The 13,258-nt window shown below is 51.1% G+C and overlaps 7 protein-coding genes across 7 annotated transcripts; 1 reads left to right on the top strand and 6 right to left on the bottom strand.

Moving 5' to 3' along the window:
- Nucleotides 1–553: 553 nt before the first annotated feature.
- Nucleotides 554–1,542, bottom strand: CABS01_06479 (NADP oxidoreductase coenzyme F420-dependent; the record flags this gene model as incomplete). The annotated part of the gene is made up of 3 exons (XM_060539845.1): nt 554–858; nt 927–1,439; nt 1,503–1,542. 3 exons carry the CDS (start codon nt 1,540–1,542, stop codon nt 554–556), a joined length of 858 nt encoding a protein of 285 aa, XP_060404382.1.
- A 781-nt stretch (nt 1,543–2,323) lies between these two features.
- On the bottom strand, nt 2,324–2,824 carry CABS01_06478 (uncharacterized protein; the record flags this gene model as incomplete). Its single annotated transcript, XM_060539844.1, has 1 exon — nt 2,324–2,824. The coding sequence occupies one exon, from the start codon at nt 2,822–2,824 to the stop codon at nt 2,324–2,326; it is 501 nt and encodes a 166-aa protein (XP_060404381.1).
- Nucleotides 2,825–3,270: 446 nt separating this feature from the next.
- On the bottom strand, nt 3,271–4,261 carry CABS01_06477 (uncharacterized protein; the record flags this gene model as incomplete). Its single annotated transcript, XM_060539843.1, has 3 exons — nt 3,271–3,408; nt 3,467–3,934; nt 3,998–4,261. The coding sequence occupies 3 exons, from the start codon at nt 4,259–4,261 to the stop codon at nt 3,271–3,273; spliced, it is 870 nt and encodes a 289-aa protein (XP_060404380.1).
- A 653-nt stretch (nt 4,262–4,914) lies between these two features.
- Nucleotides 4,915–6,537, bottom strand: CABS01_06476 (amidohydrolase; the record flags this gene model as incomplete). The annotated part of the gene is made up of 3 exons (XM_060539842.1): nt 4,915–5,675; nt 5,733–5,785; nt 5,837–6,537. 3 exons carry the CDS (start codon nt 6,535–6,537, stop codon nt 4,915–4,917), a joined length of 1,515 nt encoding a protein of 504 aa, XP_060404379.1.
- A 1,628-nt stretch (nt 6,538–8,165) lies between these two features.
- Nucleotides 8,166–10,544, bottom strand: CABS01_06475 (uncharacterized protein; the record flags this gene model as incomplete). The annotated part of the gene is made up of 1 exon (XM_060539841.1): nt 8,166–10,544. The coding sequence occupies one exon, from the start codon at nt 10,542–10,544 to the stop codon at nt 8,166–8,168; it is 2,379 nt and encodes a 792-aa protein (XP_060404378.1).
- A 944-nt stretch (nt 10,545–11,488) lies between these two features.
- CABS01_06474 (uncharacterized protein) lies at nt 11,489–12,149 on the bottom strand (the record flags this gene model as incomplete). Its single annotated transcript, XM_060539840.1, has 2 exons — nt 11,489–11,901; nt 11,957–12,149. 2 exons carry the CDS (start codon nt 12,147–12,149, stop codon nt 11,489–11,491), a joined length of 606 nt encoding a protein of 201 aa, XP_060404377.1.
- A 441-nt stretch (nt 12,150–12,590) lies between these two features.
- CABS01_06473 (uncharacterized protein) lies at nt 12,591–13,033 on the top strand (the record flags this gene model as incomplete). The annotated part of the gene is made up of 2 exons (XM_060539839.1): nt 12,591–12,694; nt 12,748–13,033. The coding sequence occupies 2 exons, from the start codon at nt 12,591–12,593 to the stop codon at nt 13,031–13,033; spliced, it is 390 nt and encodes a 129-aa protein (XP_060404376.1).
- Between the last annotated feature and the right edge of the window lie 225 nt (nt 13,034–13,258).

Here is a 13,258-nt window from a genome sequence, read left to right as displayed (position 1 = left end):
ATCTATGCCGTATAGGGATTTAAGAGATATGGCCAGGTGGTTCGCGATATGACAACTGAGCTGAAGGCTCTGAGATCTGTTGGCACCTTTGGGTAGGGCAGATAAGCTGCCCAGTTGCAGTGCCACCATTTGAAATTTGAATGTTCCGACTAGGGATCTCTGGGTCTTTTGGTGTTGTAGCCGATTGTGATTCATCTTCAAAGGAGCTGGCACGTTGAGTGAAGAATAGGACTGATGTTGCTCCCCCCCGCGACTAGACCTGTCGAGTCCTTACGGTGAACATCAGGCTAAAGTGCGAGGAAGAGAAACGTGGCAATTGGGCAATGGCACAACCAAATAACTCACTTGCAGAATCCATGAATCATCGGATTCGTTGGATTGGGTGTTAAGCGCGCTTTGGTCGTCATCTTTACATCTATTCATGTATCTACCTTGCCAGACCCAACCCTCCCATTTTGAGGTCTAAACCCGTACCTAGCGTAGTTTTTGTTGCCCTTGATATAGCGTCCCAAAGATCTGGAAAAAGTGCAGTTTTTCTTGCGGACCAACTGCCTTATTGGTTGCCCAGAGTCTTTCCGAGCTCCTCACCGCGATCCGCTGCAGCCTTGACAGCCTTGTTGACAATCTCCTGGAAACCGGATGCCTCGAAGCTCTGAAGAGCAGCATGTGTGGTACCGTTGGGGCTGGTGACATTCTTGCGAAGCTGACTGGGCTCCTCGGGGGACTCGACGAGCATCTTGCCGGCACCGAGACAGGTCTGGGTGGCCAAGCGCTTCGCCTGCTCGGGGGAGAGGCCAAGGCCAACGGCGCTGGAAATGAGATGCTCGACCATGGCGAAGAAGTATGCAGGGCCAGATCCTATGGGCTTTTGTTGGATTTGTCCTCTTTCGCTGACGACTGATGCATTGTGTCCGGGCATGACTCACCTGATAAGCCTGTGACAACGTCAATTAGCTCCTCCTTGTCAACCCACTCCGTCGCCTTACTGACGCTCGCCATGAGGGACTCGGTCAACTTCTTCTCGTCTTCGGTCACGTTGCTGCCCGCGAACAGACCAGATGCGCCCTCGCCCACCAGGGCAGGGGTGTTGGGCATGACACGCACGACGTGCGGGGACCGGCCGTCGTCGAGCGCCAGCCACTTCTGCAGGGCCTCGAGGGTGATACCAGCGGCGATTGAGACGACTACAGGCACCTTCTGCTGGCCCGAGACGGCCTTGCCGAGCTCGTTGCAGACGCCCTTTGCAACCTGGGGCTTCACGGCCAGGATGGCAATGTCGGCGCCGACAAAGGCCTCAGCGTTGGATGTGGTGGTCTTGACGCCGAGGGCGGCCATCTTTTCACGGTTCACATCCCAGGGCTCCGAGACGGTGACGTTTTGCTTGTCGATGCCCTTTGCGACCAGGCCTCCGATGATCGCTGCGGCCATGTTGCCGCCGCCTGTGAATACCCCGCGTCAGCCCCGCCATCGTGGGTGGTCGTTTAGTGTTGCATGGGACGTACCGATGAAGGCGATCTTGCTGGACTCCAAAGCAGGTGCCATGTTTGATGTTGTCTGGTTTCAATTGAGTTAATTGACGTTAGGGTATTCCGCAATACGACGAGATGAGCTACTGAGATATGTGTAGTGAACTTGAGGAAGTCGATGAGTTTGACTGGGGCCGGAAACTGTGGCGCCGCTACCGGACCCATTGTTTTTGGAAAGTGTGGCGTCTAAAAGCCGAACCAGTGAGTCAATTCCCGATCACCCAATTGTCCGAATCTACGGCCTCGATGGACACTTCTGTAACTTTTTCCATCGAGAAATGCTGAGTAACTGTCATAACTGTTTCATTTGAAATGGTGACCAATAAGAAGAAGTCTAATCACTACTGAAAATATTGAATTGTGGCAAAGGGGCTCATGGCCCAGATGTCACTCAACCATCAAGAGGGCGTGGAGTCGCTAAAAGAAAATTTCTCAACAGAATTCAAGGCAAGATAGCTATTTGGAGTAAAAAAGCCTGCTTGGACAATGAAGGCATAAGAGCTGAAATATACCCGACGCCTGTTATCGAGCCGAATGTTTTGCTTTGAACCTTGACTTGTGAATTTGGGAAGGACTTCAGAAAGTTGACTAAGTTTTACTGACTTTGACCATGTGCGTACTAAGCGCTCTCTACCGATATGTCTTTCCAAGTCTCGAAACACATAATGTTTATCCAAGTAAATCGTGCTGAACTCATCCCCCTGATCTTCCAGTGTAAGTGCGGTCGTGTCTCGCGTTCGAGGCTGTGACGCATCATGCCTTTGTCGACGTGATAGAGTTCGAGAATGCTCAAGGACTCAAGGTAGGTCTCCAGTATCTTCCCTTTCTTTCTCATTAACACCCCCAGGAATAATCCACTCCCATTCCGGGGGGCTCATGCACTTTCTGCAATCCAATCCCGGGACGTTCTTGCATCCCCACCAGCGTCCGCGCTTTTCCGGTGGCCAAGCATCGCCATCGGTGCAACAGGGGTGACACTGCCGCTTCTGAATTTTGCTTATCGGCTCGAGATCCCGTTTTGGTGTAGGTTTCTGTGCGATGTTGAACTTGCCGTCTTCGTAACAGCTTATCGGAGCCTTGGCGCTGCAACAGTCGTTGATCTCAGGACAGTTCGGATCTGAGTTGCTGCGGAGAACATGGGTGGCTGTGATGGTGCATGTCGGACAGGCCTTTCGAATATTGTAGAGTGTCTGTCTAGAGATGCGCGTTGGTACCTTTGCGATTTGGTCTTCTGTGGGTGCTGGGGCGGCCATTACGCCGCTGAGAAGAGCAGCGGAGAGGAGTGAATGGATCTTCATGCTGGAAGTGTGGGCAAAGAATAGGCTTTCGAGCTGAGGATAGCTTGAAAATTGGAAACGGAAGAAGGAGGAAAAGTTTTCATGACTCAAAAGCGATCACCGTCCCATTTTATAGTCTTCCATAAAACCTTTGTAGACATGGTAAAAAGGGTCCTCTGGAGCGGCTCATGTTAGACGTCTTGCTTGCTGTCATAATAGACTTTGACTGCATAATAGGCCATGAAACATTTGCCTCTCGACGTTTCTCGCGGGAACTGAAACCTCGTGCTTGCGGCTGGCTACCTTGATGTGTCACTGAAAATGAGCCTGGACCTTTAGGGTTATCGCAGTCACCCCGGGACCATACAGGTTGGCGAACCCGTGACTCAAACTATCCTATTAGTTATTCCTAACTACCTTACCTTGTTATCGAAGAAAGTAAAATCAGTTATTCCATCATTGTAGCATCATTCTAGGAGGTACTCTGGAGACTTCAAATCAACCCATCCCAAGTTGGGCTCCGACTGCTTCCAGCCAAGACGGTCACGCACGAGTTTTGAGTATGTCTTGACATCTTCAATCGGGTAGCTTAGATATGGAATCTCCTGCATTTCCGTGAGTAACCGTACTTTGTAGTAAAGGTTGAAGCCTACAGTCTCTTACCTCTTGACGGTGAACGCCGCTGCACATGAACATGATGTGCACTGTTCGACATCCCTTCTCCAGGGAATACTGTCCAGCGCCATGGTACAAACTGCCCAACATCACAAATGCCTCGCCTCTCTTCAACTCCGCGTTTTCAACACCTTTTTGGCCATCTTCTCCAAAGTCAGGCTTTCCATCGCCCCACAGATGTGACCCGGGAACGATCCGGGTGGCACCGTTTGCTTCAAACGTATCGCATTCCGGAACGAATAGGCCAAGAAGCATATCGCGTCCTTTTGTGTAGTGACTAGCCTTGATGTGCCTCGCATGATGGTTTTTGTCGTCGCGATGCAGTTTCTGTGCTTTTGCTCCCGGCTGGGAGGACATTGCGATGGAGATCGAGAGCAAAGGCTCGGATTTGTGGATGGTGGGTTCATCTCCGTACCAAAGTTCGGTCTTAAGCCCAATGAAGTGATCGGCAATGTCCTGTGGAAGCCGGTCTTAGTCAATAATGGATTCATGAGCACGATAAAGATGTTGTAAGCGCACCTGGTATAAAGAGTCTGAGAAAAACTTCTCGCGGACAGTTTTGCTTCGACCAACGAGCCTCGTACAAGTCGCAATCCCACCGTTCAGAGCACCAACGGTACTTCCGGATTGCGCAAGCGACGCATCGAGATACGGCTGCACTTCCTCATGCGCAGCATCAAGTGAAGCCTGGTTCGTGAAGTCTTTGATGACAGCGCACCCATCCTCTTCTATTGCGCTAATGAAGGCCTGCAACCCGGCTTCTCGATGAAGTCGTTGGACCATTTGAGAGACACTAATGATTATGATGCAAGGAGCTAAACCTTTGGCAATTGCGCCACCCGAAGACTGGGTGAAACTCAGGAAGACAGAGAGTTCAACACTATTGATGGGTTGGGTAACGTTGATGATGGAGTATCTTGTGGGTTGAAGTTGTCTTAGCCTCCAGCTTCCCCTCGACTTGGCAGGCAGATAGGATGATCCCGGAAAAGATAACGCGACAGGCGGCGGGCGGAGATGAGGAGATGTAAGTGGAGACTGGCAAGGTGTCTCGCGCCATCTAAACCGCCCGGTATCCCGCCGGCGCATCATCTCGGCATCAAGGAACCGACGACTCTAGATCCTCAAAAGTGGACTAGATAGCTTGAATGTTCATGATAGACTCTATTGCAACATCAAATCTTTCAAACCTACCAAAATGTAAGTAAACTATGTATTGTACATGTAAGTTTGAAACTTCAGGAGGCGAGTTGAACGGTATAGCGAAGAGTTTATTCATCTTGTCTATTATCATCAAATACACTCAAGCTTTATGAAGCGTTTTTTCGTAACTCGCAAATACTACATTAATATCATTGGCTTTATTAAGGTACGCCCTCAAACCTTTGGAGCACAGGCTTGGCATATGTGCTTTCAGCCTGTTACCGCGGCACCGGTATTCAAACAAACGTGGTACCGTATCCACTTTCACCTCCGGGCAGAACATCGACCGATAGAGGAGCTTCATAGGGAGCTTCCGAGCTGCTAAACTCTCCCTCGAGAGCTGAGAATGGGATATCCCTCCAAGTCTGCTGGATCTTCCTTGCGCTGTCCAGGAACCGCGTCTTGACGTCCTCATAGTCAGGCACCACTAGCTTATGGTCTTTCTTGACAAATTTGCCGTCCACCAGGACGTGCTCGACATCGGCGACGCTAGCGTGTAGAATTACAGCAGCGACAGGGTCAACCCAGCCGAGGAGGGCGGGACTCTCGCCATTCCAGACAACCACGTCGGCTTTGGCGCCTTCGGTTATGACGCCCAGATCCGGGCGGCGAAGAGCAAGTCCCCCGTTCCTTGTAGCGAGGAGAAAGGCTTGATTGACAGTCATCGGCGTGCTGGTAGGTACGCGCCAGTTTGCGAGGACTTGCTGATAGAGTAGGCGGCGGGTGCTCTGAAGCCATAGGCGGGCTTGCGTAAGGATATCGGTTGAGAAAGTGAAGTGAGTGTCAACACCGAGGGAGCCTTGATCTTGGATCAGGTGGCTGTGAGGATGTGTGTGACCGTAATGCATCTCCGATTCTGGCGTGATTGAGATATACTGGTTGGTGGAGCGGAGAAGAGATGCGCCCTTGTAGGTCAGGAATGACGCGTGCGAAAAGACGACCGGAATGCTGGTATTGAGTGCTCCGATAGCATGGACATCCTCTGGACTGTTGGTGTCTATGAAGTGGTCAATATGAGAGCTGTACTATTATGTGGTTAGGGCCAAGAACTTACTTCCCCAAGGGCCCTGCAGACTATGCGTTGTAATCACTGAGACGTTGAACTCTCTGCCGCCTGTTAGAATGACTTCCACTGTCAACTTGTGTTGAACGACGTACTTGGCAAGATCGATAACTGCAGTAATATCCGCGAGAACACCGTCGGTCCCAAAAAAGTCGCACGCCACTCCCAAGGTGGTAGGAGTACCGTCAAACTCGGCTTTGGTCGCTATGCTTCTGAAGTTTTCCAGCTGCTCCGAGATGGTAAAGTTTGTGACGTTGTGAAAGGCATACGACCAGAAGACTCTCGCGCCGCTGTCAATGCTGCCCTTCAACCCTGCTTCCGAAGTCTCATCAGACCAAGTGTGATGGGCGTGATCAAGCGTCGTCGTGACACCGGCATTGAGGGCCTCGTAGAGACCCGCGAGCTGGCCAATGTAGACATCGTCGGCACTCAAGAGGCCAGCGGCAGCGTACTCGCCGTAGCGCGTGAAGTACTCCGCGAGCGAAGTATTCGAGGCGATGGTCCTGAAAGCTGTTTGCCAACCGTGGCGGTGGGTGTCAACGAAGCCCGGTGTGATGATCTTGTTCGTGACATCGATGACTTCCGTGTCGTTGGATGATTGCGGCAAGGGCTGATCTGAAGTGTAGATGGAAGTGATGCGGTCGTCCGTGATGAGAAGAGAGCCGTTGCGGATGACGTTCAGTGAATTGCTTGACTCGTCGAAGCCAATAATCGTACCACCACGAAGAAGTACTGAAGACGCATCCGCGAGGGCGACGAACGCGGCGACGGCCGCTGCTAGGCTGATGGAAGGCATTTCTCAAGGTGTTAACCAGTCGAGCGAGCTTGAGCCTGTTCGGCCACCTCCAGGAACTCCTCCACGACAGCGCAGACGCGGGTTTTAAAGTAAGTACAAGTCATATCGCGTTTATCTCGCTATCTCACGCCCACCATCATCGCAATTGAAGAGTTGAGCAAGAAAAGCCAAAACCAGGGAAAAGTCCGACTTGGCATTCTGAGAGGTGGAATCCATTGTGGACTTTTTGCTTTAAAGGGACGGGAAGCCGCGAAACTATGGGACTTTCGGATTAGTCTTCTCGTAGGTTCGGCCCACGATCATGGACTTCCGTCATGCCGTGCGCCCCTCCACTCAACCTAATGACGGCCGACTTTGGCTCGCGTGACGTGCTGAAGAATAGCTGACAATGCCGTCATGGAGTCTGAAAATCGGAGACTAGAGGGGAACCACTTATGCGTGGATCGCGCGCCCATGCTTTCCCAGCGGACGCTACTTCGACTGGGAATTGTGGATATATCTCAATTTCTGGCGTCGTGTTTCGGAGAGGTCGGAAGTTGTCATCGTGAAAGCCCCTTCCTTGACGGCTGCTTGGCTTAGGCTAGAATGAAGGTATCTTAGATGACCCCCACAGCCGTCAGTGCTGACACAAAGACTCCTTATTTTTAAGCTTCTCGTTTTCGTCCGGATAATTAAACTGAATGTTCAACCGACGGGTTGACGACGGGATTTAGCCAGTAACTACGGATAATGGAACCGGACCCGCTTCGGCAGTTCGTGGGCTCCACTCCGGACCCCGGGTCGGGGCCTTTGCGAACGGGTCACTCCAGACTTAACCTTCACAATACCGGGACAGGGGCAAATTAACCTGGTAACTCGTTGGGCGGCTTATTTGCACGTAACTACGTTTTCTGCGTCTCCAAGGCCTCCTGAAGTGATTCAGATTTGGACTGCCCTCTACCGAAGGTCTAGGAGAGAAGCATGTGATTGCCAGCCGTGTCAAAACAGCGTAGTTCATAACGATCTTCTATCCCCAGTTCAAGTTAACATAGAGTCACAAGTTTCTTTTCACATGCTCGTGTCCCTCTGTTTCTCTAGTTATAGCAGAGCGGGCAAGAAGTGGGTTTTGAGTCATGGTGGAGCCCAATACCCAAGGGTTCGGCCAGAGGACATACGGATTTTCGGAATTATGCGGACATACCGCTTCTTGGACATCCAGATCTCACCGATCGTTCGTAATACTAAAAGCATTGGACACTCGTATCCTCCGGCATGATTTACAGAGATTCCTTCAAAGTCGTCCGAGGAATCAAAGTCGCGAGACCGAGCCAGCTAAGGCGCCATCTTGCTTGCAAGTCATCGAGTCATGACGGAGTAGGAATACTACTTGCACATCGACATTGACAGAGAAATCTATCTGATTTCTTTGTAGATTTCACTTAAGGATAGACAGTTTCAAATCTAGGTAGTTGATTTCAGTGAGAAAATCGCAATATAACCAATTCTCGCGAATGTACTCTTTAGAAGTTCAGGCACAAGAGCATAGCAAAAGTCCAAGTTAGGTCGCCTCTACATGCCTGCGATATGATTCCGACGATCATGGCTATTCAACAGCACGAATACGGGTTCATTATTCTCCCCTTCAGCTATCAATCCCCGTCGACACGAAATAGTGCCAACGACATAGCATCGGCCAAAACGGCGCGGCCCGGACGCTGACTCACGCTAAGCAATCTTCCCAACGGTATTTCACCACCCATAGATGGTGAGCGTGGCCGTGAAAATGACATACCATCTAGCTCATTGGGCACAGCTAGTGTCCGCTCCGAGGGGCCTGGTGATATGCCTCCTCTATTGGCGTTGCTTCTCCGTAATGTCGACTCTGAGCGGCTTGGTGCAGCGTTATCAGGCGTTGGCGATAGGAACTGTGTCGACGGCGAAACGGCTCTAGGCGGATGCAGGGCAGCACCACGCGGGGCCTCAAATCGTGATGTAGACTGTGGCCGTCCTCGATCTCCACGGGAGGGAGGACGCTTTTGCGAGTCTCGGCCGACCTCGTCTCGCAATAGCCCCCAGATACCCTGAAGCCATCTTTGCTTCTCTTCTGGCTTCATAGACCGGAGAGGGAGAACCTCGGCACCGCCCATTTCTCGTGTTGGCCACGGGAAGCTGACTGCCATCTCCCTAAGCGTTGCAGAGTCCATCTGTCGTAGTACTATCCGAAGTTGAGGCTCGACGTTAGCCACGGGGCCAAAGGCCCAGTCGCCTCTCTGTTCAAGTCGTTCCGCAATCTGAGCCATTGCACCCACAAGCCATTCGATTGCAACGTTGTCCGGGACCGTATTTGCCTTGCTGAGTAGCCAGCCCAAGGTCTCTGGTGTACCGGACTGATTAAGTATCGGGATACTGCGCTTGTCATGCTCGCGGTCCTGCAACTTCATGATGAAGTCATTGTACTGATTCATAGCGGTAAGAGGCAACCCAACGAATTTGCCCCCATTGAGCGCATGGACAATTTCGTCTCCTAGAGCGATGCCTGACTTAACACCACTATTGAGGCCGCGGCCTGGCCAAAAGTGAACTGTCATAGCAGCATCTCCTGCCACTGCAACGAGGGCATGTGGCCGATTGATCGCCCCCGAGTCACAAGGCGGCAGATACTGGATGCCTTCTCGTACAGCCTGGACAACAATTGGAATCCGGACGACATTGATGACCTCGCTTTCTTTGAAGCCGAAGAGCTTGAGGCCGTCAGAAATTGACCTCCATAGTGAACTCTCTCTGTCTTCTGAAGGTGCAAAGACCTGGTTCTCTGTGAAGCCTTTCGGTATAGTCCCATCGGGGTTTCGGAGGCAGCCAGGATATCCAAAGGTGACTGGCTGGCCATCCTTGGCGAGCATCTTGTGCCACTCTGCCTCTGTGAGTTGCATGTTGAGGTATCCACGTCCATCGTAGTCACTAGCGTTCAGGAGATACCGAGTCTGACCCAGAGTCAAGAAGACGTTCAGGGGTTGCGACCATGGCAGACCGGCCGGCCGATCAAATGCGAGGCCCAGGGCATAACTTCGCCCACGTTCATTTTCATATCCGTGGAAATACGATTTGCGGACCCACGATGCAGCTCCGTCGGCTCCCAGAAGAACATGGAAGTCGCCAATCTTCACCATATCTTCATGCGTCACACCTTCCGCGTGGAGGTGAATGAGATCCTGAAATTCAGCGGCGTGACATCTCCGGAGAAGACGATCCTCGACTTTGCGAATCTGAATATTGGCTGAGCCCGGCCAGACTCGTTCTGGACGACCTTCAAACAATGCCTGCTGAGTTGCTTTACTCATCAACGTCGTGACCGACTCTTGTAGCGTGACAACCTGATCACGACGCCTGGCTGTCGAGGGGTAGTCGATATAAGGTCCCCTCGGCCCATCTTTGACGACCCACCGCCTTTCGTAGACGTGAACCTGAATTTTCCCAGCACCCTTCTCGGCGAGAGATATTGCTGATGCTAGCGCTGTTGGCCCACCGCCTACAATAGCAATCTTGAGACGACCGGAGGGATATTTGTAGACGATACCATCTGGTGGTGGAGGCTCAATGCTTCTTGCCATCGTTGGATCGAAGTAAAAATCCATAATAAGCTTCGTTTTGTCCGAAAATATGAACTCTGGGACCCTGGCTTTCAAGAGCATAAATCGTATGCATTGCAGAAGAGGCGTCGCCGCAAAGCTATCGTGGCGATTTCCAAAGATCCTCATCTGCACTGCAAGAGCTAGCGCCGGTATCGTCCGATTTTCGTGGTTCATGACGATTGATTGCAGCTCTTGGCTCGTAAATGGATCAGGATTCATCTTCGCAAACCGCATGAGGAAGATTCTGGCTCGTTCCAGCTCCGTTCGATTATCGCCGAACCCATCGCTGCCCCATGCCTCTTCGTAGAGTTTTGGAAAGATGATTTCTTCGTGGGAATACACCCTCACTTGGCTTGAGCTCCGTGGGCGGAAGCCCGCGGGAGACAAGCCTCCGGGCATGGTCGCAAGTTCAAAGGCGAGTACCTAGGACAGGAATTTTTGTGGCAGATTTGTGAGACACCTTTCGGGAATATTTCGAAGAACGGACGGGTCGAAGGGATCAAATACTTAAGGGTCTGACAGAAGGCCCTTTCGAATAGGCTACTCTGGGCGCGGATAATAGGCTGCACCTGGAAATTTTGGCACGAGCCATTATGGCCATCCTGATTACAGAATGGTGTGGCTACAGGCATTGGATAAGTGTATCGACGAAGGATTACGCCTAGAACCAATTGAAAATAAACGCGAACTAAAATGTGAGTCAGATTTAAGGGCCAAGTCTTATTTAAAGAACGGTTTCTAGCAGTACGGGTGCACCGCAGTGAATATAGGGAACTGGCCCGAACTGGGAATTTTGCCAACCAATATCTCAGAAAATAATAAGGTCTGGGAGAAAGCCTTATCCAAGATAGGCTATGGATCTATGATCTGTGGACCACCAATCTTCACGACTAGCTGCCTCTTCTCTATAGACCAAGAAACTTCGATTAGCCCAACCCACTGGATGGGGCACCTTAGCGCGTTTAGTCTGGGGGCCGGACTCCAGCCACACATCACGTCGGTCTCACGAGGACGCGAGATCAAGAAGTCACACGTTGAAATGTAATCAACGGTGTTCTGTCGTCACGATGCACGAGCTATAATGAATGCGTGTCCTGGGAGGCCGTAATGCCTGAACCGCCTGTGTATGGGATGATTGCAGGAAGAGTCCAAATTGTATGTACTTTATTATGCGATTCAAACCTATCTTAAAACCATTGACTCTGCAAAGGACATCTCTACTAATGTGAGTCAAATCCCTGCTTTTGCTCCCGTAAATCGGTGTTCGTACATAAGGTATTGACAAGATCAATCCACTGATCATGGATATCAAAGACAGCAACTGTGCCTTCTCCAAGTTTAATCTACCCTCTGTGCAGCCAGTTCTCAACCTTGTGTTGCGGGCTCATTTTCTTCTTATGGGAATGCTTATGCCTGTTGTCATAAATTGTCTTCGCTTCTCCGGTTCTGGGATCCGGAACCATAACCTTGACATTGTTCTTGGTGTCCACGTCGATGATGGCGGGTATCAAAACACTGGAGCTCGCGGCTGGAAATGACTCTTCGTCGCTTGCATCGTGGGAAAAGTCAGATCCTGCTGTCGGCCGGTCTTCCCGCGGTGCTGAGTTGGACGGATAACGGAACGTGTATGTGAATGCAGTTGCTGGATTCGGGCTTGTCTTGATGGGTTGCTGATAGTAGGACATCCGTGGCAATGGCTGCATGTAGTTATAACTCCGATACGTTGGCGAGCGCGAAAAGTCCCACTCAATATCTCCTACCACATTGTCAGAAATAAGCGACATGCTTTGGTGAAAGAGACTCAAACAAACCTATGGCGCTCATTCGGCTTCTGTAGTAGAATCCCCTGCCCTCAGCATCGCGGACCCATGACGACCAAGGGCCGGGAGTTGGGGCCGCATAGTATTCTTCATAGGCTGCTCCTACATTGGAAGTATCTGCTGGCGACTCTCGAGTCGGACTACTCTTCCGAGAGCCTTTGGTGGCATGCTTTCGATGCGTCATGTTGTCGTCTAAAACTGGTCGATCTGATGGTGAAATACCTTACGCAAGGCTCTTAGGCGGTTTCTTCGCGGAAAGGAAGGCCTCGTCAAGAGGGGAACGGGTTCTTATAATAGCCAAATATCAAACGCCCCCGAAATCATCCGGTCCTTGATGACTCAAGAGCACAACAGCGCCCCTACATGAGAGTCACAATGCGAAATGGAATAAAAAGCCGACTTGGCCAACGTGGAGGGTCAAATCAGGCAAGGCAACCTTGGGCTGGAACCGGGCAGTGAAACCACGCGTCTGGCTCGATCTGGTCTCGTCCATTGGCGAATCACCGCGCAAGGCAGTCAGATCTCAACAATTTGGGCATTGTTAATAGTTGAGCCACACTTTTTGCCAAATCAAAGGCGCTCTCAAGCCCAGCCGTCCAAGCAAAGCCGCTGCACCGCCTGCATCATGACATATGGCAACCTTTACAACAACTTGTGGCTCGATTCGGCGGTGGCTCACGAGACCGAGCTGCAGCCTGCTTCAGGCTTTCTTGAGATGTCATATGACAGGTCAGCGCGAGCTCCTGTCAGCGGTTTCGTCCGCATTGCTTACATATGAGGAGAGTTGGTGCCACAGCGAATCACATTAGCTTGACGTATTGGACGCGGGCGAACCATCGAGCCTGGCGGCCCAATTCGAAAGCCATTCTGCCTGATGCCACAAAACGGCTTCTGTCGCAGAATTTGGCTAAGTTGAACCTGTGGGAGGCAGCCTGTGATACCAATTTCAAACTTATGGAATTCCAATGCGGGTCGGGCATTTCAGGCTGCGCCGCCCGCATCCGACTTTGTGCACGTGTTCATAGACTGAAGGATAGTAGATTCCAGTTTTTCAGGGAGACCGACTGACTTCTTCATCCAATCAAAGACCTCTTTCCGAAGTTTGAAGTGGCAAGAATGCAGAGACTGTGCTCCAAGTCTAGTGGTGCTATTCTTCGGTCTTTTGGGCAAAGAGCCGGGGACATTTTGGTGACAATGATCTTACTTAAGTAGATGCGTCAAATTCTGATGATAGTTGATTGCTGGAGCTTGACATTGATGTCTTATACTTCGAGCAAGTCCTCATATTAGATC

This window comes from Colletotrichum abscissum (assembly GCF_030869225.1).
Source record: "Colletotrichum abscissum strain IMI 504890 chromosome Unknown Scaffold_13.1, whole genome shotgun sequence".
Taxonomy (NCBI): Eukaryota; Fungi; Ascomycota; class Sordariomycetes; order Glomerellales; family Glomerellaceae; genus Colletotrichum; species Colletotrichum abscissum.
Note: the sequence above shows the minus strand (reverse complement) of the source record. Positions and strands in the feature narration are given on the sequence as shown.